We start from the raw sequence: 27,048 nt of genomic DNA on the forward strand, positions 1-27,048 counted from the left end.
CAAAAAATAAATCCTGTCTCCTCTTCCCCTTGGTAAACCAAAGGAGCTGGCAGTGAAAACTAAACTTCTTGTGATTGTATCCAGAAAAGGAAATGTAACAAATTCTATTGTCAATTAATCATTTTACTCCATTTACCTGCAATGGACAACGTCAGCTGAAGAATAAGAATTATTTACGGACACCAGAATAATTCTTGAATCCAGTGTTTCCCAACCAGGGTGCCTCCAGCTGTTGCAAAACTACAACTCCCAGCATGCCCGGACAGCCAAAGGCTGTCCGGGCATGCTGGGAGTTGTAGTTTTGCAACAGGTGGAGGCACCCTGGTTGCGAAATACTGTTTTAATCACTGTATAAAGTTTTGCAGCTTTGTAGTATACTTTGCAATTAAATTCCGAACCATTTTAATAGCTTTGCTGTCAATGAATGGAAACCTAAATGCCTGTAGCTCAGATGCCTGTACTGATCTTATCCAAGCGATACAGGTAACACAGCCCATTACCAAGCAAAGCCTTTCGGATAAGACACTGATTGAAGAGGTGTCCCCCATTTCTGTATACCAAGCATGACCATGTACATATGGCTGTACTGCTCAGTCCCATTCACTTTGATACTACTTGACGTATGTTACATACCATGCTGTTCGATATGGTCGATGCACATCTTTACAAATGTTGGCACTGTAGTGTTTTCTCTTTGACAGAGACTGGCCAGACTGGAGCCGAATACAGGATCTGCGAACAGAAGTAGTATAGGCAGGTGACCACGAGTGATCGACATACATTAATCCTGCAGGCACTTAACTGGATTTGTAGAGAATTCCATATAAAATCAGAATGAAAAATAAGTACTTAAAATGAGTTCTGTAAATTGAAATTTATAGACTGAACTTTGCAACTTGAAAAGGTTTTACAATATATATATATATATTAGAGATGAGCGAATTAACAGTAAATTCGATTCGTCACAAACTTCTCGGCTCGGCAGTTGATGACTTATCCTGCATAAATTAGTTCAGCTTTCAGGTGCTCCCGTGGGCTGGAAAAGGTGGATACAGTCCTAGGAGACTCTTTCCTAGGACTGTATCCACCTTTTCCAGCCCACCGGAGCACCTGAAGGCTGAACTAATTTATGAAGGATAAGTCATCAACTGCCGAGCCGAGAAGTTCGTGATGAATCGAATTTACTGTAAATTCGCTCATCTCTAATATATATATATATATATATATATATATATATATATATGTATATGACCTATCCTATATATATATGGTCATAAATACCAACTTTAGGCAACCCCTGCCAGTCAGCGGTTTAAAGGCATCACGTGGGCCCTATTAAGCACAACTGTATGTTGACATGGCACTTTATCCTTGCATTTGGTGACTGTGCAAGGTCTTGCATCCTTGCCCTATTTATGTTAGGGTAAAGACCCATGTAAACAAAGAGGAGGCTGCAGAGCTCACACAGCCCCCTCAAACAGCTGCTCGACTACGGTGTTAAAGAGGTACTCCGGTGGATTATTATTTTTTTAAATCAACTGGTGCCAGAAATTTAAAAACATATTTGTAAATCTTTACCCTTCCAGTACTTTTTAGCAGCTGTATGCTACAGAGGAAATTCTTTTCTTTTTTAATTTCTTTTTTGTCATGTCCACAGTGCTCTCTGCTGACACCTGATGCCAGTATCATGAACTGTCCAGAGCAGGAGAAAATCCCCATAGCAAACCTATGCTGCTCTGGACAGTTCCTGACACGGACAGAGGTGTCAGCAGAGAGCAGGACAGGACAAAAAAAAAATTAAAGAAAGAAAATAATTTCCTCTGTGGCATACAGCTGCTGAAAAGTACTGGAAGGGTAAATATTTTTTAATAGAAGTCATTTACAAATCTGTTCATTTAAAAAAAAAAAGTTTTCCACTGGAGCACCCCTTTAGGTGTGGGCTCCCCATCGATCTAATAGTGATAAACTGGCCATCAATTTAGTAATAAGGACCGTCCATCCATACAAGTTTCTGACATTGCATAGCAACACTCACCAAGACCAGTGGGTGACTATGCTATGTTGAATGTTTTGGTGGTGCCTGTGGGGTTTCATGTTTGTAACCCACTATGTAACATAAGCCCTCTTGGTTGTCTCTTTAAAGATTCAACTTTTAATGCTAACATGGCGGCTTTGCCCATGATGCAGGTCACACGGCCAAAGAAGGTTTTGTTGCGCAGCCTGAATTGTGCTGCATCACAGCTATTAAAAGTGAACAGGTCATATTGCAACCAACAAGTTGCACTGACTGTATACTAAGTGGACATTAAACCTATTGAAGATGGACTTCTGGTCACGGTCACCTGCGGCTCACTATAAGACTCCATTGACATTCACAAGCTGTGATGTCGCAGATTGGCAGAGGCATTTTTAGGTGCAGGGCCTGTGTTGTGGCCAAAGTGTAACCGGAACAATTTCCTTGTTCCTTGTTATATGTTGCCCCCTATTTACATGATATTATAGGACGCCAATAGAGATGAGCGCAAATAGAGATGAGTAAATAGGACGCCAATAGAGAGGAGTAAATTTGATTCGTCACGAACTTCTCGGCTCGGCAGTTGATGCCTTATCCTGCGTTAATTAGTTCAGCCTTCAGGTGCTCCGGTGGGCTGGAAAAGGTGGATACATTCCTAGGAAAGAGTCTCCTAGGACTGTATCCACCTTTTCCAGCCCACCGGAGCACCTGAAAGCTGAACTAATTTATGCAGGAAAAGTCATCAACTGCCGAGCCGAGAAGTTCGTGACGAATCAAATTTACTGTAAGTTCGCTCATCTCTAGACGCCAACAATACTAGCATCATCTTCCTCATGTTAAAACCAATATTCGTGAGTAAATTACCTTTAATGTAGCCCTTCTCACGCACTGCTTGCATTGTTGGTCGCCTTGTAAGAAATTTCTTTAACTTTGTTTTGGTCTTCTTCTGCTCTGAATTATCAATGGATGTTTGTTTGATGGCTAAAAATACATATACAGAAGGTTATTGATGTGTTAAATACTATAAAAATACTTTGTTGTTGCCCGTGAAGGAACACTTACATCGATTCTTTTTTGAATCATGATCCTTTTCCTTGTCGTGTTTGTCTTTCCCATGTTTCTCTACGGGGGAGTCAGGAACCATATCCTCATTGGTCTCGTCAGCCTCCATAATCTGGAAACAAATACTGTGTAAATACTTATCTAAGCTATAGAATACACTGTAATACTCTGAGGGGAATTTATCAATGCATGTGCACCAAATTTATAATAAAATAATATAGCAGGGGTTAACCAGCTCACCTTCCCACCTTATGCCTACACGGACTGGCAGGGATCACGCCACACTTGGAATATGGGAGAAGGATAGTCCAGCGCAAAAGCCTTGTGAAGAGGATTTATACTTTATTGTATAAAAACCAATGACATAGAACAGGTCATCACAGGGTGACGCGTTTCGGCCTCACGCAGGAGGCTTTACTCATAAAACTCCTGCTTGAGGCCGGAACGCGTCACTCTGTGATGTCCTGTTGTATGTCATCGTTTTTTATAGTATCAATCCTCTTTGCAAGGCTTTTGTGCTGGACTATCCTTCTTCCAGATTTATAATAAAGTTGCAAACTAGGGAAAACACCTAATTTTGCCATCACTTGCCAGTTTTTCCTCCTCGTGCTACTTTTGCAAAGCAGCATAAAAGATGGTCCCTGTTTAGGAGAAAGGGGCAGCGATTGTAGTGTGTCAGATTTATTAAGTTATAAGCCAAATAATGATACAAAAAGCAATGCAAAGCTACACCTGCTCATAATAGGCCTAGGTTTAATTTTCCTGCTCAGAATTACCGAAAGATATGCCAAGGCGTACAGACTTTATAAATGAAAGTATATACGAGTAAAAAGTTCCAAATGTATTAAGTGTTAATGAACCTCCCCTGTAAATGCCACTTTACATACATAAAAGTAATTTCATTATAATAGGCCAGGCTGTGATTCAACTCTCTATCCACCCCCCCCCCCAGTCTGCTCGGTCCTAGCGCTGACGGCTCAATCTCCGGCAGAAATTCTGCCCAGAAATTCTGCAGTGTAAATCCAGCCTATGGTGATCCAGATGATAAGGTGACTGCAGCCACACCTTTATCGCTGTTTTTTCTTCTTTTCTTACTAATAAAAAAACTTTTATCCAAAAGTCAGGCACAGTTGGATAGGCGTGGATTGGCCGCCGCCACACCTATCCTGCCTTCCAGCGCTGGGACCGTTGTGCATCCACAGCACATGCACCCATCCCGTCGGCTCTAACGTGCTCGCGCCGACAGATCCTGAAATGACCACGAGCACTCGCTCCCGACGTCTGTGCGCTCGTGCTGTACTAGAGGCAGACTAGTTCGTCTGCTCACTGCCTCCAGTACAGCACATAGACGTTGGGAGCGAGCGCTCTGTTAATTCAGGACGCAGTGGCGTGCGCACATTAGAGCAGACGGGACGGCGCATGCGCTGTGGATGGACTGTGTAGTAAGACACAATGGTCCCTTCGCTGGAAGGCAGGATAGGCGTGGCAGTGGCGGGGCTTGGCGAACCCCAAGCTGTGCCTATCCGACTGTGCTTGACTTTTGGATAAAAAGTTTTTATTAGTAAGAAAAGAAGAATAAACAGCAATAAAGGTATGGCTGCAGTCACCTGATAATCATCTGGAACACCATTATAGTGGTCTGGGGGGGGGGGGTCAAAATATGATGACAGTTGCGCTAAAGGTGAAGAGGCAACATAAACAAAAAAGTAAACGTCTGACCAATAAAGGCTTACAATGCAATCAGGTATACATAGAAGTGGAATCTGGTATTTATGTGCTTTATGTGAAAAGGTGTGGCTGACTCATAAGAGCAAGGTGCAGTACGTGAACATCTCTAATAAAGCTTACAGCAATCCCTACTAGTGATGGGATATATCCGCTCTCTTGGACACTCACCAGGGCCGCAGTAAGAAAGAAAAGACACCAATGCAACCTGTGATATCTAAAAAATAGCATACACCTTATCCCACAAGGATTAAACAGGCATCAGTGTCACTAGACAAGAATAATAGTGCCAGTGCACTGCCAGCAAATTACTGGTACAGGCAATGTTCTAAGATGGTCATCCAGACACTTGAGGGTTTAGATTAAAGCAGGTCATAGAACCAAACATACAGTCTTCCAATCAGAAAGATATATTCATTTTGCAACAGCTGATGATCCAAAAGGTGGGGGGGACAGAGATATAAAAGTAACCTTACCGGAATGCCGATGGTGTTGCAGAGCGCCGTGTACCATTCCTTGATCATATTGTCATTTTCAGTTTGTATCAGTAGCTCTGTTCCTGAGGGAGTTTTAAGCTGTAGGAATTAAAATAATATATATTTTAAAGCACATAAAAATACTGAATTAAGTAGCAATATTACTCTCCACATGAGTTTGTCCCTCTGTGTTTTCAGATCCTTGTTATGTCTATGACAGTGGCCTGGAGACGACCCTGGGAGGCCAAAACATTGCCTTTTTATTTTTAGGAGCTATTAAATTGAAAATATGCATTGAAGCTATAGGACAGGATTTCAAAGACCCTGTAAAAAACATTTAAGTGAAGGATTAGTGACAGCTCCTTTGAAGAGCACCTAGATTTATTCCCCTGCGGTTCTGTCTTAGAATCTATGTACTTATTAGGTTCTGCCTTTGTACTACAGACAAACATGGCTTCGGGAACTTTGCATCAAAGAATACCAAGTCCGGTCTAAACAGATATTTCTAGGCCAAATGTAGGTATTAAAGGGGTACTCCGCTGCTCAGCGTTTGGAACAAACTGTTCTGAACGTGGGAGCTTGTGACGTCATAGCTCTGCCCCCTCATGACATCACGCCCCACCCCCTCAATGCAAGTCTATGGGAGCTGTCACGCCCCTCCTATAGACTTGCATTGAGGGGGTGGGGCATAATGTCATGAGGGGGCGGCCTATGACGTCACGAGCTCCCGGCGCCGACTCCAGCGTTCGGAACAGTTTGTTTCAAACGTTGAGCAGCAGAGTACCCCTTTAAGGACACTGCATACAGTCTTCATGACAGCAATCAAAAATGTACACCAAGATAAAGGGATCACTCTTGTACTTCACCAGATCCCACTAAAGTCATCACATGCATGGTAAAAACCTAAGTGATCCTACAGATCCATATGGATCCATACAGATCCATATGAGGTGTTTTTTGTGGCACTGACTGTACTTTGTAATGACATCTTTTATTTTTCCATGGCATATGCTCCAAAACAACGCCATTCACCTTTTGGTCAAACTTGCATGTTATTTGATACTTCAGGTCGGCCTGATTACAGCAATACCAGATTTGCTTGGTTTCTGTCATGTTTTACAAATTAAAAAAAAAAATCGAAACATTTTAGAATTATTTTAAATTGCTATTTTCTGATGCCTATAACCGCTTAATTTTTCTGTATACTGGGCTGTATGAGGGCTAATTTTTTTGCGCCGTAATCTGCTGTTTGTATCGGTACCATTTTGGTATTGATGGGACTTTTTGATCACTTTTTACCATTATGAAAAAAACAAATTCTAAGTTCGTTTTTGTTTTTTTTACATTAAAGGGGTATCCCAGGCAAAAACATTTTATCCCCTATCCAAAGGTTAGGGGATAAGATGTCTGATCACAGGGGGCCCGCTGCTGAGACCCCCCGCAATCTCCCTGCAGCACCTGCATTCTATGTGGGTGCTGAGTCTCCAGTTTCGGCACTGGGGACGTGACGTGACGCCACGCCACGCCCCCTCCATTCATGTTTATGGGAGGGGGCGTGACATCACGTCCCCAGTCCCGGGAAAACCCGGAGGTTTCCGAAACTGGAGACTCAGCCCCTGCATAGAATGCGGGTGCTGCAGGGAGATCGCGGGGGGTCTCAGCAGCGGGCCCCCCGCGATCAGACATCTTATCCCCCAATCAACCCCAATAGACCACTAGGGATTGTGATAAGATCCCTTTAGATAGCAGCTGTCAAAGGCTATTAGCGACACCCCCAGCTAATCAGCTGAGGGCTCTGGGTATGGACCAGGCTCGAGTCAGGAGCCAGCACCAAACACCATAGGTGCCGCGGTCTTAAAATTAGAGGACTGGTGAGAGGTACAAGCCGCATCTGTTTTGCACCTCACTGGCCCTGCTTGCCCGATGTAGGGCTAAATGCATAAAACATTTTACTTGCCCGGAACTGCATGTCCCGGGGCGTCGGGCGATAGGATTTCCACATCCCTGGCTCTTTATTAGTTACAGAACAGGTCTTTAAAGAAAAACTGAAACCTTGTTCACCCGCACTTAACCCAATAAACAGGGTTACAGTTCAGGTGAACCTGATTTAACCCCTTATGGACGGACCCATTTTTTACCTCTATTTTAAAATTTGACATGTGTCTCTTTAAATGGTAATCACTTTAAAACGCTTTTTCTGAGTGGAGTGATTCTGTGAGTTTTTTCGTGACATATTGTATAAGTGGTACATTTTTGTTGACACATGAAGCATTTTTTGTGAAAAACTCACAATTATTGTGAAAAACTGGAACATTTCTGACTTTTTAAAAATTATTTCTTTTATGGTGTTCACTGTGCGGTAAAAATGATGTTATATTTACTCTGTGGGTCGGTCCGATTATGGCAAACTTTTTTTTTGTTTTTGTCCGACACCATTGAGTGAGGGCTTTTTTTTTTTTTTGCAGGACAAGCTGTACTTTTTATTGGTATCATTTGTGCGATACATGCTACCTTTTGATCTTTTTGATTCTGCTATTTGTATTAAAATTTGCAAATTTTGCTCTTTTTTTGTTGTTGTTTTTTTAAGGCATTCACTGTGCGGGATAATTTACATTACATAAGTACCAGTCCTTATGGACATGGCAATACCTAGTGTGCATATGATTTGTGTGTTTTTTTTCCTTTTATTGGGAAAGGGGAATTTTTTTTTTTTTTTTTTTTTTTTACTTCATACTTTTAATGAAGAACTTTTTATTGTTTTCATTTTTTACAGGTTATGCTATGCGGCAATACATTTGAACTGCAGCACAGTATATCCTCATCAGCTGCACAGATTACAGCCTGGATCTCACAGGCTTCCGTATCAGATGCATGTAATAAAGATGAAAGGAAGGATCGGCAACTCACCGCAGGTAGCTTGCAAGTTTCTTCTTTAATATAAAATACTCACATACATATAACAAAGGAAGGAGGGTAGTGGGGGGACACTGGATGGAGACCAAGCTCCGTTTCGCACAATATATGTGCTTCCTCCGGCCGGTATGTATGTGAGTATTTTATATTAAAGAAGAAACTTGCAAGCTACCTGCGGCGATTTGCCGATCCTTCCTTTCATCTTTATTACATGAATATGAACTGTGACTTATGGATCTGAGCACCACTATTAGCGCACCAACATATCCACTACCATCAACCATCTATTATCCTAGTCCACACAGGTATAGGTGCAGTGCCGTGCAACTCTACTTTTGTTGCTTCCGTATCAGGCAGACAGGAGGTCACGATCTGGATCTCGTCAGGCATCATCTGACCTTCCGCTGCCATAGCAACCAACAGCAGCCCGCGGTTGTGTGGCAGAGCCGCCTCTGGTGAACAGGGGGAGCTCCCTCTGTCACCGGCGATCAGTGCTGTGGTCACTTCAGAGATCAAAGGAGCTGAAACAGCTGTCCGGGCATGCTGGGAGTTGTATATTGCAACAGCTGGAGGCCCCCTGATTGGGAAACACTGTGGCCTCCAAACTGTGGACCTCCAGCTGTTGCAAAACTACTCTGCCCAGTAATTGCCATGTTCTCTGCTTATTTTCTAGCTATTTCTGCTACAGTAGTTCTCTGGTTTTTCTCCCTTAGATCTCTTTTGGTATGTACTAAGAACTGCACATCAGGAACACCCTATAAAGACCTGGCGTTTAAGCATTGGATTGCCTTAAAGAGCTCATTCCTTGGACAGGCATAATTTTTAAGAAATTATTTTATTCAGATCATGGTTTTAATGTCAAGGCTGATTGGTGACCATCTCAGCATTGTTACTAAAGTTCCGAGTAGTGATCTTGAGCCATGTTTTTTAGCGCTCACTAGCAGCTGGCAAACATTATTGTGTTGCGCAGATTTCAAGATACGTGTTCATGACAACAGAAAAACAAAAAAACATCCAGATGCTAACAATTTACCTTATTACAGAGGGAAGGAATGTGACCTGTTTTGCCTATTTTGGTTATACTACTTCTCCCATGAGCCCAGCGTTTGCTAAACAATGAACAAGAAAAGATTTTACCTCTATAACGTTCTTTTTACTGGATTTATCTTTCGCGGCCCACTCCACAGAGGCTCCTTTAAGGTCGACCGTGAACTCCGGTTTCGATTGGTTCCCGCCAAACTTCTAAACACGACAAAGTAAAGTATTAGGTCAATAATAAAATGGTACTCAATTTCGTGGTCTTTGGGGCTGGTATGCAATGCATAGAGAACGGAGGCCACAGGAGAGTGGAGCAGCTACAGATCCCTGTACATTGCAGGCAGTGGAGCCATTGGGCATATGTCACATTACAGCAGGCTAATTCAGGTATCTACCATTTTCTATATGGTAAGAATAAAAAGGTCCCTGGAATACATGTGACATCCGTAAAAGGATAACATAGTTCAGTGTTTCCCAACCAGGGTGCCTCTAGCTCAGCGTTTCCCAACCAGGGTGCCTCCAGCTGTTGCAAAACTACAGCTTCCAGCATGCCCGGACAGCCAACGGCTGTCCGGGCATGCTGGGAGTTGTAGTTTTGCAACAGCTGGAGGCACCCTGGTTGGGAAACACTGCTTTAGCTGTAGCGAAACTGCTGGGAGTTGTAGTTTTGCAACAGCTGAAGGCACCCTCGTTGGGAAACACTGCTTTAGCTGTAGCGAAACTACAACTCCCAGCAGGCAGACACAGCCTTTGGGTGTCCAGGTATGCTGGGATCTGTAGTTTTGCAACAGCTGGAGGCACTCTGGTTGGGAAACACTGACATAGTTGTATTGACTCGAAGGAGAACAAAACTGCATAAAAGCAAAAAGCGCCAACTTCTCTACAGAAGCAACAAAGGGTGACGATGGAAGAGAAGAAACTAAAGAAAAAGAATTTGAGGACAGGACCTATGAGTTAACATTACAGAAGCACAGCTTCTGTGCAGCCATTGTTTATAGCAGCAACCTTATCCAACCTTACTTTAAAAGGGTATGTTCACACGTACAAGATCTTCTGCATATTTTCAGCTGCTGATTTGCTACCCACTGACTTCAATGGGTAGCAAAATCAATTGCAGAAAATATGCAGCAGATCCTGTACGTGTGAACATACCCAGGGGTTAAGTCCTGGGAAAAGTGCAGGAACTCACCCAAGATTTCCACTAAAGGGCTGGTCCTGCAGAACTCCTGCTAATGGGAATGGTGTTCCTGCTGTGGGAAAGTGCAGGAACTCCGTTCCCACAAGTTCCTGCAGGACTTGAGCCCTGAACATACCCATAAATCATTATGTAGCCCCCAAATCACTACAGGACACATGCTATGTATTTGCACATTTAATTTTTATTTAGATTAAAATCTGTGAAACTGTCCGTAGGGGAATTACATGCTCGAATGCCAAACATGCATGACAACAAGCACATGCAGTAATGGAAGATACAGGACCGACATTTACATAGTTGACAAAATGCTGACGATTGAGAGCGTTTTTCCAGGCAGAAAGGAGAGACAGGAGGAGCACAGAGACTGAACAACGGGTGCAGAAGGACTTGTTGAAGAAGAAGAAGTAGGGGAAGAAAAGGCAGTGTCTCGGAACAACAAGAGGCACATATTAGCACAAGACATACACAGCGGGTAAACATTAAAGGGGTACTCCGGCCCTAGACATCTTATTCCCTATCCAAAGGATTGAGGATAAGCTGTCTGGACCCGCCGCTGGGGACCCCCGTGATCTCCCTGCTGCACTCACTTGGCATTAGTCTCACAGAGCGAAGATCACGATACAGGGGCCGGAGTATCGTGACATCACGGCTCCAGCCCCTCATGACACCCCGCCCCCACAATGCAAGCCTATGGGAGGGGGCATGGCGGACGCCCTCCCATAGGCTTATATTGAGGGGGCGGGGCCTCACAAGGGGACGGAGGCGTGACGTCACGATACTCCGGCCCCTGTATCGTGAGTCATCAGACTTTGAGCGATCTTCGCTCTGCGAGACTAATACCAAGTGAGTGCAGCAGGGAGATTGCGGGGGTTCCTAGAGGCGGGATCCCAGCGATCAGACACCTTATCCCCAATCCTTTAGATAGGGGATAAGACATCTAAGGCCGGAGTACCCCTTTAACAACGATTAGTCACCATTAAACCTTATTCACATTACAAAAAGGAACGTGAGGAAATCATTCAAAGGGTGCAGATAGTCCGGGCATGGGCGGGCTTGTAGATAAGTCGTCCTTACATGTCAGATAGTTGTGGCCTAACACTTGTTTGGCTGAAAGTTCTCTTTACAGATTCCCCACATCCACCAGGCTGGGCATGCATGTATTCTAGATGGGAAGAGGGGAGTACAGTCACTGCCAGACATCTCTGACAGCAGCTTATCTTGTGACTGGTGTTGTCAGAGGACAGGTAGGAGGCCAACACATACTAGTCTATTTTCAGCTATTTCCTGCACTTACTGACAGAACAGCTCAAGTTTTTATTTATTTTTTGCCAAAATGAAATGCCTAGTGGATGTCTCTTCTATAAGCAAAATCATAGAGGGAAATGTACTAAAAAAAAATTCTGGGCTGTAATGATTGATGGCCTATCCACAAGATAGTCCATCCATTGCTGATCGGTAGGGTGTAAACATTAAAGTGAACAGGAGCTGAGCTGCAGTTATACAATACATCAATGGGTCTCCAGCTGTAAAACTACAACTTTCAGCATGCCAGGACAGCCAACTTGCTGGGAGTTGTAGTTTTGCAACAGCTGGAGGCACCATGGTTGGGAAACACTGCAATGAACTATGCAGGGCTCTCGGCCCCATTCAATGTGTAGTGCAGAGCACTGGGGAGATGATCGGCCAGGTGCCGGATGTCCTCTGTGGATTGGCAATCAATCATTACAGCCCAGAACACTCCTTACATTTTTTTTTTTTTTTTTCAAGAATTGCAGTGCCCCAATTTTGGGCAAAATGGCTCATAAATCTGCATTGACCCAGCGGCACTAGTTAGAAAACCTATTACATGTAAAATGAAGAAAGTGTTAACAGTAACATGCCTCCTAAAACTTTACATTTAAAGGTCACCATATACCTTCAACTGATCTAGCACTGAAATTTAAAGGGGTAGGTCCACTGCCCCAGTGTTCAGAACAAAATGTTCCGAATGCAGGGTGCGGGCTGCGGGGGTCGTGACATCATAGCCGTGCCCCTCTTGATGTCACGCCCCGCCCCCTCAATGCAAACCTATGGGAGGGTGCGTGGCAGCCACCACCCCCCCTCCCATAGACTTGCATTGAGGGGGCATGGTGTGACATCACAAGGGGCATGGCCGTGACATCACGACCCCTGCAGCCCACACCTGGCGTTCGGAACAAAATGTTCCTAACGCTGGGGCAGTGGAGTACCCCTTTAACATGCCCGATCCCTTCTTTCAACCGACCGATGATATGGACACGTCTGCATACACATGTACACGACGAGTAGTTGGCCAATTCCAGTTTGTATGTGGTACTGCAGCTCAGTTCCATTGAATTAAATGGAGCAGAGTTGCAATACCTCACACAAGCTGAGGACAGGTGTAGCGCTGTTTTAAATAGAAATCAGCCATGTTTTTCTAATCCCGGATAACCTCTTTAAAAGTTCTCTGGCGATAAAAATTAATAAAAAAATTACTTATCCCCTATCCACAGTATAGGGGATAAGTAGGGGATAAAAGCAGGCGGTCGAGAGCTGGCGCTCAGTGAGGAGCATGTGCTGCAATCGTCCTCCAGTCATTTCTATGGGAGCGCCGAAAGGACAGAATACAGCATTTGGTATCATCAGCGTTCCCATAGAAATAAATGGAGTGTGCGACAAGCGCTCCTCACAGAGCGCCCAGGGTCCCGTCCTGGTAATCGCAGGGAGCCCAAGCACTCGGACCCACCAAGATCAACTATTTATCCCCTATACTGTGGATAGGGGATAAGTAAATTTTCGCCGGAGTACTCCTTTAAACCTTGAACTAACAAGTTATCTGGTTTATCCAAAGCAACCAATCACAGCTCAGGTTTCATTTTACCAGAGCAATTTAAAAAAATGAACGCCAAGCTCTGACTGGTTGCTATGGGCAACAAAGACTCTTACTATAAAAGACAGCTTGATAAATCTTTCAGTTTTTGTTGCCAGTAGCAACCAAATCACGGATCGCCTTCATTTTCATATTCTGCTCTTGAAAAATAAAAGCTGCACTGTGATTGATTGCTATGGACAACAAGTGGTCTTAGAATAGGATTTCCAACAGCAACCAATCAGAGCTCAGCTTTCATTTTATCAGAGCAATATGAAAAATGAAAGCAGAGCTCTGGTTGCTATGGTCAATAAAGAGAATCTTACTATAAGACCAGAGCAACCAATCGCAGCTCACACAGAAGATTTATCAAGTTCTCTTACAGCCCATTCACAATATGTATTTTCCAAGTGGTATTCGGTAAGATATGGTGCAGCAGCCTCCCATTACTTTCAATGGGATCCTACTGCCTCATTCACACTACGGAATCCGATGCAGAAATTCTTCACCCCAGATACCGCCAAAAAAAATGTAACATGTTAAGAGAGACCAAGCTTTGTTGAGTGTTGTTAGCTCTTGCTTGTCCTGCCGGGTGGATATTCTGTAGCGTGAATAAGCCCTTACCATAAGATTTCCTTTACTGTCCATAGCAACCAATTGGTTTCTATGTGCAACAATGAATCTTGCTATAAGACAGTGTGATAAATCTCCCCACAGTCACAGTTTCATTAATCTGCCCCAATACTACGCTCGGCTCACGTTTTAGCCCTACTATAAGCAGGCACACAGTTTTATCGCAGATCGCTGTTCCTAAAGCCACCAAATGGTTAAGAAAAATAATCCAGTAAGAGGTCTCTAAAGCATTTACTAGAGATGCTCTCAAATTAAAAGAGGCCAATTCATTTGTATAAAGGGTAAATTGAATTATATTAGGATTTGGCAGACATTCCTGTTCTCTTTAATTAAAAGCAGCCGGTCGGGACACTAGGGGCTCAAAATGATAAAAATGTGGAGTTATGGTGTTCGCTACAGTCAGGAGACAAGATGACAATTTAATGTGGATCTCCTTACCCAGCTGGCTCCAGTGCTTTGGAACAATATCGATGACCCTTGCAGCACGGCCCATGAGGATGTCCAGTTCTTTCTGAAACACCAATATCGTTTATTAAATGTCAGCAATAGTTATTTTCATAGACTAACAACAGCCAGAAGCAGCATTAGGCCATGTTCATATTATAGTCAGAGCCTACGTTAGTCTACGGTCAATGCATAGGCCAAACATATCCATATGGCTTAAAGTGTCCCTGTCATTTTAAAAACTTCTAAAATGTCAAAATTTATGATCGATTGGGACCCCCACCAAGCATTTGAAAGCTTGAGGAGAAAAGCACTTCACTCCCCAGAGGAAAGTCTCAGCACTGATACCCCAACCATTTAAAACTTTTGACATGTATCTGTGAGGTCAAAGGTTTTTTGAAATGACAGGGTCTGCTGGGACCTGCAGTGCATGAAGCAAACGCAGCTCCTGTGCTCGCTTCATGTACAGGATATGAAAATGTACGACCTGGTGCATTTAGTCCCAGCGCATAAGGAAGTACGTTTACGTCCTATGTCTTTAAGGGGTTCTAAAGCGACTATTTAGACTAGGTTCACATCTGTGTCGGAGGCTCTGTTCGGGCCTCCATTGCAGAGTTTGTACAAGAGGACTAAAACAGAGACTGATGCTCCAACTGCATGACTGACAGACAAATCCTGGGAGACCCCAATAACTTTAATGGGGTCCATAAGTTTTCCTTCTGATATCTGTCATTTTACTGGATAATAATTGGACAGAAAATACTGCATGCAGCCTGTTTTGTTCAGTTGTTAAAACAAAATTTACAATGGAGGTTACAAATAGAGCCTCCAACACAGATGTGAGCCTAGTCTCATGTAACAGGAGCACTTAGCAAGGCTGTCTATATTAGAAACAAGAACTAGAAAGAAAAGCAAGTACTCCCTTCTCAATTTCAGTAGAAAGTAGGGATGTCCCAATACGAGTACCGATACTTTAATTCTAGTACTCGCCGATACAAAGTACGAGTACTTATATTTTAAAGGGAATCTGACACCAGGGTGACGCAGTTTCTGGCACTGTTTACCGTGCTAATATGTAGGTTCCTTGTTGTGTACAATGGAGGCGGCTGCTGTAGTATGAGCCAAGATTTCTCTCTTTTCCAATGGACAGAACAGGGAATTTGCATTGGTGGTGAGAACGATGACCACATGATGAGCAGCGGTAGAAACCGGGTCACCTGACCTATCTACCTATAAATTCAAGTAGGTAGTATCCCCTTGCAGACATTAGCAGCAGCCCCCCGGCAGTCATTAGTAGCAACCCCCCCTGTAGACATAAGTAGCAGCCCCCCCTGTAGACCACAGCCCCCCTTTAGACAGTGGGCCCCAATTTAAACAGCAGCAGCCCCCCTTTAGACAGCAGCAGGGCCCCCCACCTTTAGACAGCAGCAGGGCTCCCACCTTTAGACAGCAGCAAGGCCCCCCCCCTTTAGATAGCAGCAGCCGGGGCCCGTTTAGATAGCAGCAGCAGGGCCCCCCCCCGGTAGACACCAGTCTCCCCCCCCCCCCCCCCCTTTAGACATTAGTAGTAGCCCCCTCCTTACAGACAGCTCACCTGTGGCTGTCGTCTGTAGGGTGCTGCCGCTCCACTGCCCCGTTCTCCCGTCCTCCGGTCCGCATCGTGTCGTCCTATGGAAGAGCATGTGACATATATGCCACTCTGCTTCCTCCGTAGCGTTACGCTGGGCGCAGAGGAGGAGGCGGAGTGACGTGTGTGTCACATGTTCCTCCATAGGACGACATGATACGGACCAGAGGACGGGATAACGGGGCAGAAGAGCAGCACCAGGTATCGGGGACATTAAACGAGTCCCCGATACCATGCAAATGGCTAGTATCGGCCCTGATACCGATACCGGTATCGGGACATCCCTAGAAGAAAGTGTGCCCTACGTCTTTGCAGTAAGTTTATTACGTAAATATTAAGCTAGATAAATTCTGAACCTGATTTACAGTCTTTTAAGAGCTGCATTCACAATTCTGCTGGTTGGTATTGGAAACAGGCTACAGTACACATCAGACACACCCTTAAAGAGGTACTCCGCTACCCCAGCGTTCGGAACATTTTGTTCCGAACACTGGGTGCGGGCTGCGAGGGTTGTGACTAGTCCTGGACGGTATGACCAAAAATGTGTATCACGGAATTTTTCAAACTTATGGCGGTTCCACGGTATTTGACGGCATATATATTTTTTCCACTCATTACCCACTTACCACCGTACTCGCCCCTCCCCCCCCCTCTCGAATTAATTATCAGCCGCAGTGCGCTCTAATCATATATGACCCGCTGGCGCTGTCCTGCTTTTCCTCTCCCCCCCCCCCCCCATTGAACGAACTATCAGCCGCAGTCCTGTCCCCACATCGTGGGACTAATCATGTTACTCGAAGGCACTGATATTTCCTTTTCCTCCTGTTAGCTGCGGCGCCGGAATGAATGAGTTGTGAGCCGTGGCGCAGGATGGAGAATGGAAGAAGTCACCTCCCCCTGCAAGCGCTGAAAGCCAGTGGGCTGCGGGCGCTGCAGAACTTCTGATCAGAAGTTCTGCAGCGCCCGCAGCCCACTGGCTTCCAGCGCTTGCAGGGGGAGGTGACAGCTTCCGTTCCACGAACAGAAGTCCTGCGTCCGTGGCTCACAACTCATTCATTTCCTGCGCCCGCGGCTCACAGGAGGAAAAGAAGAGCAGCGCCTGCGGGTAACATGATTAGTCCTCCGATGTGGGGACAGCGCTGCGGCGGATAGTTCGTTCATTCGGTGGAGGGGAAGAAAAGCAGGACAGCGCCAGAGGGTCATATATTATAAGTACCCAAGCGCACTGCGGCTGATAATTCATTCGAGAGGGGGGAGGGGCCCGACCGGTATTGCAGTATAGGGAAAAATTCATATCGTCCAGCACTAGTTGTGACATCACAGCCCCCTCCCATAGACTTGAATTGAGCGGGTGTGTCACGACCCCCGCAGCCCGCAGCCCGCACCCAGCGTTCGAAACAAAATGTTTTGAACGCTGGGGCAGTGGAGTACCCCTTTAACAGTTTAGCCGAACTTCTAGCTAAATAATATTGCATAGCACTTGGTATAATAATAACAGATACTGACCCAGTGGCAAAGAGATTTCTCCTATGAAACTTGCAAATTGTGTTAAAATCTAGATCATTTAAAGTTAAAGGGGTATTATGGTATAACAAAAAACATTTTTAGATCTTGCTCGAGCCGGTGTGGTATACTTAACCACCTTGTTAAAAATGTTTTGGTATACCAAAATACCACTGCAGGTAAAGCAATGTACATACAAAGTGACAACTCTAGGTGAAAATTCTTTATATGAATGTAAAACAGTATTAAATAACTTTCCTGAAAAACTATGGGGGAGATTTATCAAAACCTGTGCAGAGGAAGAGTGGTGCAGTTGCCCATAGCAACCAATCAGATTGCTTCTTTCATTTTCCACAGGCCTCTAAAGAGGCCTGTGGAAAATGAAAGAAGCAATCTGATTGGTGCAGTTGCCCATAGCAACCACTCTTCCTCTGCACAGGTTTTGATAAATCTCCCCCTATATCTTTCAGATATCATAATGTAATAAGTCAATAAATCATTAATCGTACTAACCTAACTTTTTTCCCATTTTCCGTGATTTTGGTTACGTTTAATACACCATACTTTTCTTGATCCTGGAGGAAAAAAAAATAAGGAAAAATAATCATAATCATATAATCAGGAAGGTGCAATACAATACAAAAGGAAAAATATTTACTTCCGAACTAAGGGGGGGGGGGGGGGGGATTTATCGAGCTCAGTCTTTGGTATGGTATTTTGATCTGTTTTTTGCTGTTTTGCCTTACATGCGACCAATTTATCAAAATGTAGCACAGTGTTAATAAATTTGTCGCACGTATGGCAAAGTAAAGGAAATAACCTAAGTTAATTTTCTGAAACAAGTGAGAGCTGTGAAGGTTTGCAGTTTTTTTTTTTTGCTTGTGCAACATTTTTTGCAAAAGTCGCATGTGGATAAATTTGTGACCACTGCAAGTGGAAAATGAAAAAAGCTGTACATATGGCATAATATGCCAGCGTCAGGAATGCACCGTCTTATAGACCGCTAAGCATTCTGTGCGGAATGTGTAGAAAGAATGAACAGGTTCAGTGCCGGAAACATGGAAATTCCACCATGTGCACAGCGCAGCAGAATCCCCTTGAATTCAACGGGGCTCTGCTGCAGAGGAATTTCTGTGCAGAGTTCCAAGCGGAATTCTGCACTGAAATTCCAGACAGGTGAACATGGCCATAAGGTACAGGGGGGTATATCTAGGGGGGGTATTTAGGGGGGGGAGGGAAGAAGGTTCAGCATATGGTACTTCAACCTGCTAAATTTTTAGTTTTCATAGGAAATAAGCTGCTGCCAGAGGTATCTAGAAACAATTTAAGGGCCTTTTATCGGTTGAATGGGTCAAATATTGCCTCATGTAAAAGACAAGCAAACAATAGGCCCTAATAGAAAACCTTATTGGTTGCTTTGGGCATCCACAGCATTCTTTTCTTTGTCCTGATAAATCTCACTGTTGTAATAGACACTGCCAGGCTCAACACGTTTCAACCTTACTAACCAAGCATTACATAAGAAGTACTGACCGTTGACTGGTGCTTCGGGGAAGATGGTGACGTCTCAACATCAGGGAAATTTGGCTTGGATGTAGTGGTTGATTCCTATAAAATGAAGACATACTTTTCATGTATTCTCATAACAACACAGATCAGGGAGTGACGACAAGTTTCTGATGCTCATTTTACACGAGTTAGAAAACAGCAAACTGTACACTACATCCAAAAAGCAAATCTGGACACAAATTACACCACGAACAGACAGGCGTAAAATCACTTCATTGGTATTAGGGAACGTCTTTTAGATATAGTTACTGTCCACGGGTTGAACTTATTAAATATATTTGTGACCCAATAGATGCCAGTGCTCTTCAACATGCCGAAATTACATGTAAAGAAAAATTTGAGGATCATTGATATTGTAAGCCAACACGCACTACAAACCCAGACCAGCTTAGGAAAATATTGCAGTGCATGGACCACATCTTCCACAATACTCAGCAGTGGTTACAATGGGCACTGCCAGTTGGCTTTGGATCACAAAATCTGGTTGCAATTAAGCTAGAAATTACCGGTGTGACCAGCCCAAAGGCATAAACACGAGGTTTCATTAAGGGAGGGTAGGTAAAAACATTAAGATCGAAAAAAATACAGATTGTGGTTAGTAATGTTACCTGATATTACCAAATAAAGAAAACACTTAGGCCGGAATCACAACAGGAATTAATACACGCGTATGCAGATACAATGGGATGATTCGCTCTGTTATTGGAGATCTGTATTTTTATCTAACTAGCTAACTTCAAAGTCATAATTTAAACTGATAATGAATTAGAAAGAAAAGTGCAGGACAGCAAAGATCCTGAATGCTAACGTAACATCTCAAGACTAGAATGAACCAAACACCTGTAGAGTATCCGGCCAAATCTGAACCGGTGGGCACAACTGCACCAAATACAAAGCCCCTAAATTGCTACTTAAAGAGAATGTATAAAAAAAAAAAAATGTTTTGTTTGTTTTTGAGCACTCTGTTTTCTTTACTACACCGGCACAGCAAGAAAAGAGTTAACTAGCGCTAGTAAACTGCTTAGGGGGTATAGAGCCATCTATATAGATGGCTTCATACTGTATACAGCGAGCAGAGATACCCACTTACTCCACCTCATTTCTGCTCCAGCCTGGTCCTGTATACCTTTGCCTCTAGTGATGACCTCACAATAGGCAGAGTTACACAGGAAGATGACAGGAAAGAGGTTCATGAATAAGGCTCTGTTCACATTGTGTGTTTTAGGCATGCCTTTTTGTTTAAAAAGGCATATTAAAAGTGTAAAATGTGAACAGACCCTTTAAGCACTCTTCCACGAGAGAGAGCCTAAAATGTACCAATCCATTTTTTGTGTTTTGCTTTTCTTCTCGTTTCAGATCCGTGGATGTGAAAGACAACTTCAGATTCGGTAAACTAGGACCAGTTTTTTTTTCCCTCTTCTTTTTTTAAATGGTTAACAAGGGCTATTGGGTACCGGGGTAATAACTGGGGGTTGTCGCTAGCTGCAGTTATAAGACACCCTGATGCACTGTCTATACAGACAATACAAAAAGGCCTGTATTACTTCCAAAAAGAATGCCGTCCGGGAAATATAAATTAGCTACAATAAAGCCTAAAAGCAAATGATTGAAACTAAAATAAATGATACATTCCCTTTAAGGGGTCACATTAACAAAGTCCATCCCTTGTCCCTTCCAATTTCTTAGTTATAGGAAAGTGTTAGGCTAGGTTCAGACTACGGAATCTCCGGGCAGAAAATTTCCGCCCGGAGATTCAGTCGGCGCTAGGACCGCGCGGACACTGCAGTCTCCAATAGACTGCAATGTGTTCCGCGAGTATTTCCGCTTGAAGAAAGAGCAATGCCATTCTTCAGGCGGAAATTTCCAAGCAGATTTTCCGTTCACAAATTCTGCTTCACAAATTCCGAAGTGTGAATTTGTGAACGGAAACCCATTCACCACACTATAAATTTTAGCAAGCGGAATTTCCGCCTGCAATTTCAAACCTAGCCTAATAAGTGAACACTTTTGGCTTTACCAAATGACTAAGGGGCTCACATAAGTTTGACCATGTCTATCGGTATCTTTAAATGGGCACTGTCAGATTCAAAAACTTTATATGTTGTACATCTTGGCAAAACATTAACCTTACTAATAAGTGAGGGTGGGCTAGCACTCCTCTGTGCTCTCTCCTGTCTGATAGCACTCCTCTGTGCTCCCTCCTGTCTGATAGCACTCCCCTGTGCTCTCTCCTGTCTGATAGCACTCCCCTGTGCTCTCTCCTGTCTGATAGCACTCCTCTGTGCTCTCTCCTGTCTGATAGCACTCCTCTGTGCTCTCTCCTGTCTGATCGCACTCAGCTGGGCTCTCTCCTGTCTGATAGTACTTCTCTGTGCTCTCTCCTGTCTGATAGGAGAGAGAGCACAGAGGAGTGCTATCAGAAAGGAGAGACCACAGAGAAGTACTATCAGACAGGAGAGAGCACAGAGGAGTACTATAAGACAGGAGAGAGCACAGAGGAGTCCTATCAGACAGGAGAGAGAGCACAGAGTAGTCCTATCAGACAGGACGGAGAGCACAGAGGAGTGCTATCAGACAGGAGAGAGCACAGAGATGTGCAATCAGACAGGAGAGAGCACAGAGGAGTCCTATCAGACAGGAGAGAGCACAGAGGAGTCCTATCAGACAGGAGAGAGCACAGAGGAGTACTATCAGACAGGAGAGAGCACAGAGGAGTACTATAAGACAGGAGAGAGCACAGAGGAGTCCTATCAGACAGGAGAGAGAGCACAGAGGAGTCCTATCAGACAGGACAGAGAGCACAGAGATGTGCAATCAGACAGGAGAGAGCACAGAGGAGTCCTATCAGACAGGAGAGAGCACAGAGGAGTCCTATCAGACAGGAGAGAGCACAGAGGAGTACTATCAGACAGGAGAGAGCACAGAGGAGTGCGATCAGACAGGAGAGAGCACAGAGGGGTCCTATCAGACAGGAGAGCGCACAGAGGGGTTCTAGCCCACCCTCACTTACTGGACTTTGTCCATGCTTGTGCTTAAGCTTGGACAAAGCCATAATTTCTAAAAAAAAATTTAATGAAGTATATTAGAAAGGTTCAAGTTTTGCCAAGATGTACAACATCTAAAAAGTTTTTGTATCCGACGGTGTCCATTTAATTATGGCAGATCGACAATTACGGATGCCAATAGTTTTCACATCTTTACCTCCAACAGGCCCTTAACACTGGCAAGTATCTGTGTATAGGAAGAGATGTGTCACTCAGCAACAACAGGGTCCAGACTCTGCCTAATAACTAGTTACTCAGGTCCGGACTGCTTTTTTTAAACTAAGTGTGTCAGAATTGCACTCCCTGCGCCTATTTCATGCTGCCTGCATTTCAGACCCCTCTTTAACCCCTCTACGTGGGCATTAGTATGCATATATTGCTATGTTAGGGTTCATTGTGAACACCAATAAAAGGTTTACTACAGGTAGCCACAGAAAACAATGTTGTTTGGTGCATAATAAAAACTATTAGTCTTTCTTTTAGGATCAAAACCACTTTTCTTTCCGTCATTACACAGCAGGCAGGCAAGCATATTCACAGATCTGAAGAATTTTTGGAATGTGGACATGTGTTGGCAAGCAAGCACACACTAGAGACAGAATACTAACTTTCATAGAATAAGATGAGGTCAAAAAACCAGGGCTAGGAATGTAATACTCAGAGGAATTACGCTTTTGCTTGATATGCAACTGTAAAAACAAAATGGACCTGTTAATGTCATTGCCGTCCTCGGTCGGAGCTAAAGGATTACAAATGGTTCTTCTAGGACTACTGCAGGAAACACTGCTCCGCAAGGTAAAGGTTACCCTAATATTAAACAGGTGAATTCTGGCACTACATAACAGGATATACAGAATACAGAGCAGAGAACCTTGGGATTAGGCTATAGATGACGGCGTGTCTACTGACTGCTGCACTGTCAGTATGTCAGGTTATTTAGTAAGCAAGGATAAAACAGAAGACATCACATTACCTTGTCATTGGCCTCCAGCAGATACGTGCTGTGTCGCCACTTGGTTAAAACTATTGGTTCTTGGAATTTTCTATCAAGACTCCGGCTTTTAGTGATCTCTCTCTGATGGGGTGGTAATAAGGAATTATACTAAAATAATAATAAAAAAATAAAATACAGAAAGTACAATACTGTGGAACTTCTCAAATAAGTGACAAAGTGGTCGAAAGGTGATAGCAATACTGGAGTAAACGGATGTCATAATCTCAGCCAAAAAATGGGTTTCAAAAGTCCCTTACTACTGCAGCCTGAGAGGGAGGACGACGTGGCAGACCATGATGGAGGGCAAACCCTGATTCCGTGTACCATTAAGATATGTTCCTACAGGGTGGTTATGCTGGAGATTTTCAGCAGCAGAAAATCTTTAGCATTTCTGCACCAAAATTCGCAGAAAAGCTTTTTTGTATTTTTTCGTGCAAAAAAAAATGTAGATTTTCTGCTGTGAATTTTTTAAAAGACCAAATACTTTTTCTTCAAGCCTCAAAGGCATCAAGTTATTTAATTTTTAAAAAAAAAAATCTAAATAAATGATGCTACCTGACATGGCATGGGGTGACTGATTTAGTTTGCCATATCTTTGGTGCTAAAAGTGTTCCAAATACTATGTACAATCATTCTGCGTCAACTACAGGCTAAGACATGCAACAGACTTACATAGGCTAGAACAGTGTTCCCCAACCAGGGTGCCTCCAGCTGAGGCAAAACTACAACTCCCAGCATGCCCGGACAGCCTTCGGCTGTCCGGGCATGCTGGAAGTATGTAGTTCTGCCACAGCTGGAGGCACCCTGGTTGGGAGACACTGGGCTAGAAGCAATAGGATTTTGATTATTTTTTTTAATTTACTTCAGGCTAGGGATACACAGAGACTTTAATCATTCAAAATGATCCCAATATTTACATCTAATGAATATCAATGCAGTCGCTTTGCGATATAATGAGACCGACATTACAACCACACACACTTTTAATTTAATTTGATAGGTTTTTGGCCTCAGTTCGGATACAAAATTTGTAAACATTGACCAATACGAACCATGTGTGACCATAACCAGTATGTGACTTCTCCGCAATTGGGATCATTTTAAAGGCAAATAACAACTGTAATAGAGTTGTGCGACAGCAAGTCATACACATAAGACACATATTTTGGTTGCTCGGCTTAAAATCAATTTGCTGCCATTTAACACATGTCCCGTGTAGCCCTAGCTTTAGACATAGATGCAATAAGCAAAATTACCTGTGTACATAAGCTTTTAGGCCTTAGTTGCAAACCTTAAAACTTACCTTTGGCAGCTCCCACTCAGAGCGTGATCCATCCGCACTGTAGTAATATGGTCTACCTTGATCGTCCACGTGCTTTATCCACTGTAATAAGATTGTAACATCAAAACAGATATAAAACAAAAATCCCCAGCAGCTATGAATATTACACAGAACCACTGTGAGCCTTGGTTTATCATTCCTGTTACTAATACACAGTGAAGGGCCAAAATTCTCTGATCAGACCATCAGTACCCCTAAATTACAATGTCTAACTTTTACCGAATGGAAGGAAACTAGCAGTAAGGTTATTTTAATGTGGGTCAAAAAGTCTCATTGCATTTTACATATCGGCTAGCTAAACTCGTGACACGAATACATCAGACTGTAGTGAAATAATCACATTAGACTACTTAAAGTGTACCTGTCAGTTGCAAAATAAAAAAATTATATAACGTAGATAAGAAAATATGCATTTTTGTAATACATTGGTTAAAAAAAATGTGTATATTTTTGAGTGAAAAAATGCTGTCCCTGCAGCTATTGCCTGTGTATCTCTGTGAGGAGACAAAATACAAGTATTCCCCGAGGACAAGCAGGACTCTGTGCAGTGAGGTTCTGTGACACGCTTCAAGCTCACACAACAGACTGATTGACAACCCAGGAGAATGCACAGAGTCCTGCTTGTCCTCAGTGTGCAGAGCCCTGCTTGTCCTCAGTGTGCAGAGCCCTGCTTGTCCTCAATGTACAGAGCTCTGCTTGTCCTCTATTTACAGAGCCCTGCTTGTTCTCAGTGTACAGAGCCCTGCTTGTTCTCAGTGTACAGAGCCCTGCTTGTTCTCAGTGTACAGAGCCCTGCTTGTTCTCAGTGTACAGAGCCCTGCTTGTTCTCAGTGTACAGAGCCCTGCTTGTTCTCAGTGTACAGAGCCCTGCTTGTTCTCAGTGTACAGAGCCCTGCTTGTTCTCAGTGTACAGAGCCCTGCTTGTTCTCAGTGTACAGAGCCCTGCTTGTTCTCAGTGTACAGAGCCCTGCTTGTTCTCAGTGTACAGAGCCCTGCTTGTTCTCAGTGTACAGAGCCCTGCTTGTTCTCAGTGTACAGAGCCCTGCTTGTTCTCAGTGTACAGAGCCCTGCTTGTTCTCAGTGTACAGAGCCCTGCTTGTTCTCAGTGTACAGAGCCCTGCTTGTTCTCAGTGTACAGAGCCCTGCTTGTTCTCAGTGTACAGAGCCCTGCTTGTTCTCAGTGTACAGAGCCCTGCTTGTTCTCAGTGTACAGAGCCCTGCTTGTTCTCAGTGTACAGAGCCCTGCTTGTTCTCAGTGTACAGAGCCCTGCTTGTTCTCAGTGTACAGAGCCCTGCTTGTTCTCAGTGTACAGAGCCCTGCTTGTTCTCAGTGTACAGAGCCCTGCTTGTTCTCAGTGTACAGAGCCCTGCTTGTTCTCAGTGTACAGAGCCCTGCTTGTTCTCAGTGTACAGAGCCCTGCTTGTTCTCAGTGTACAGAGCCCTGCTTGTCCTCAGTGTACAGAGCCCTGCTTGTTCTCAGTGTACAGAGCCCTGCTTGTTCTCAGTGTACAGAGCCCTGCTTGTTATCAGTGTACAGATCCTTGCTTTTTACAAATATACATATGTTATCTCATGATATAAAATGTTTTGCAAATAAGAGGTACACTTTAAAAGGAGATAGCAGATAAAGTACAAGAAGAAAGAGGCAAGCATATAGAAAATGATCACAGATGTACCTTCTCATTGGTTTGGTCATTGATAAAGAAAGTATGGCCATGCTGATCCAGTTCTTCTGACCAGCCCTTGGGAGGAGACCCATACAGACTATCTGACTGATTGTTGTCACAAGCGTTGTGAAAATTTTCTTCAGCTGCAATTTGCTAGAAAGAGTTGGAAACATGTAAAGCTCCAGCACAAAGGTGCGAGAATGGAAAAATAAATCACCCAGATAAATAAGTAAAATACTTATTTTAATAATAAAAAAAAAAAAATTACTATTAATGCATTAATGTCATAACTTCATGCATTATAATTGTGTAGACTTAAAAATGCTCCTGTGTATAGTTATTGCTGTTATATTCTTTTGTACCCCCTTGCTGGTGTTTTATTTACATCTCAGGATGTCCACCTAAGGGCACGTTCACACTGCAGTAAAGGGAGCTCTGTCTGTTCGAAGGATGTGAGTTAAACTTAGATTTTTTTTTTTTTTTTTTTTAGAACATCCTATTATTTTTCTCCGATCAACTCCTGTAAAATACCAGACACCAAATGGACCCAGTTTAAACTGGTTCTCCACCATAAGGTGATTTTAGTACTTACCCGCCAGACAGTAATGAACATGCTTAGAAAGGATCTGTGTTTGTCATGGGGTTAATGGCTGTTGTGAGATTACCATAACACTGTGGCAATTTTTTTGTGAAATGGCTATTTCCTGTTCGAGTACCCTCCCTCCAACTACTTCCAAGTCCCATGATTCCTTGTTTGTAAGGGTATGTTAACATTATGGATTTCTAACGGAATCTCCGCTCCCATAATTCCGCTCGCAGAGATTCCATCCTGGCGGCTGCGGTAGAGCCGCGGGGCACTGCGCCGTCACCATTGACGGCTATGCAGTGCTCCTGGACTTCCGCGCAAAGAAAGAACATGTTCTTTCTTT

General features: G+C 43.6%; 1 protein-coding gene across 8 annotated transcripts in view; it reads right to left on the reverse strand.

Moving 5' to 3' along the window:
- The window catches only part of ARHGAP12 (Rho GTPase activating protein 12), a 108,900-nt gene that overhangs the window by 7,399 nt on the left and 74,453 nt on the right, over positions 1-27,048 (reverse strand). For 2 of the 8 annotated variants that reach the window (XM_056519441.1, XM_056519442.1), the window contains 13 exons: positions 26,129-26,272; positions 24,413-24,493; positions 23,089-23,217; positions 22,724-22,804; positions 19,036-19,110; positions 18,016-18,077; positions 14,367-14,439; positions 10,720-10,812; positions 9,328-9,432; positions 5,278-5,376; positions 3,077-3,188; positions 2,879-2,995; positions 634-732 (listed from right to left, as the gene is read on the reverse strand). In XM_056519441.1, coding sequence (XP_056375416.1) covers positions 634-732; positions 2,879-2,995; positions 3,077-3,188; positions 5,278-5,376; positions 9,328-9,432; positions 10,720-10,812; positions 14,367-14,439; positions 18,016-18,077; positions 19,036-19,110; positions 22,724-22,804; positions 23,089-23,217; positions 24,413-24,493; positions 26,129-26,272 — 1,270 coding nt within the window. The remainder of the gene's footprint in view (positions 1-633; positions 733-2,878; positions 2,996-3,076; positions 3,189-5,277; positions 5,377-9,327; positions 9,433-10,719; positions 10,813-14,366; positions 14,440-18,015; positions 18,078-19,035; positions 19,111-22,723; positions 22,805-23,088; positions 23,218-24,412; positions 24,494-26,128; positions 26,273-27,048) is intronic. The other 6 variants (XM_056519443.1, XM_056519446.1, XM_056519444.1 and 3 more) reach the window with 6 other exon arrangements.

Source organism: Hyla sarda, chromosome 5 (genome assembly GCF_029499605.1).
Source record: "Hyla sarda isolate aHylSar1 chromosome 5, aHylSar1.hap1, whole genome shotgun sequence".
In the NCBI taxonomy this organism is placed as follows: domain Eukaryota; kingdom Metazoa; phylum Chordata; class Amphibia; order Anura; family Hylidae; genus Hyla; species Hyla sarda.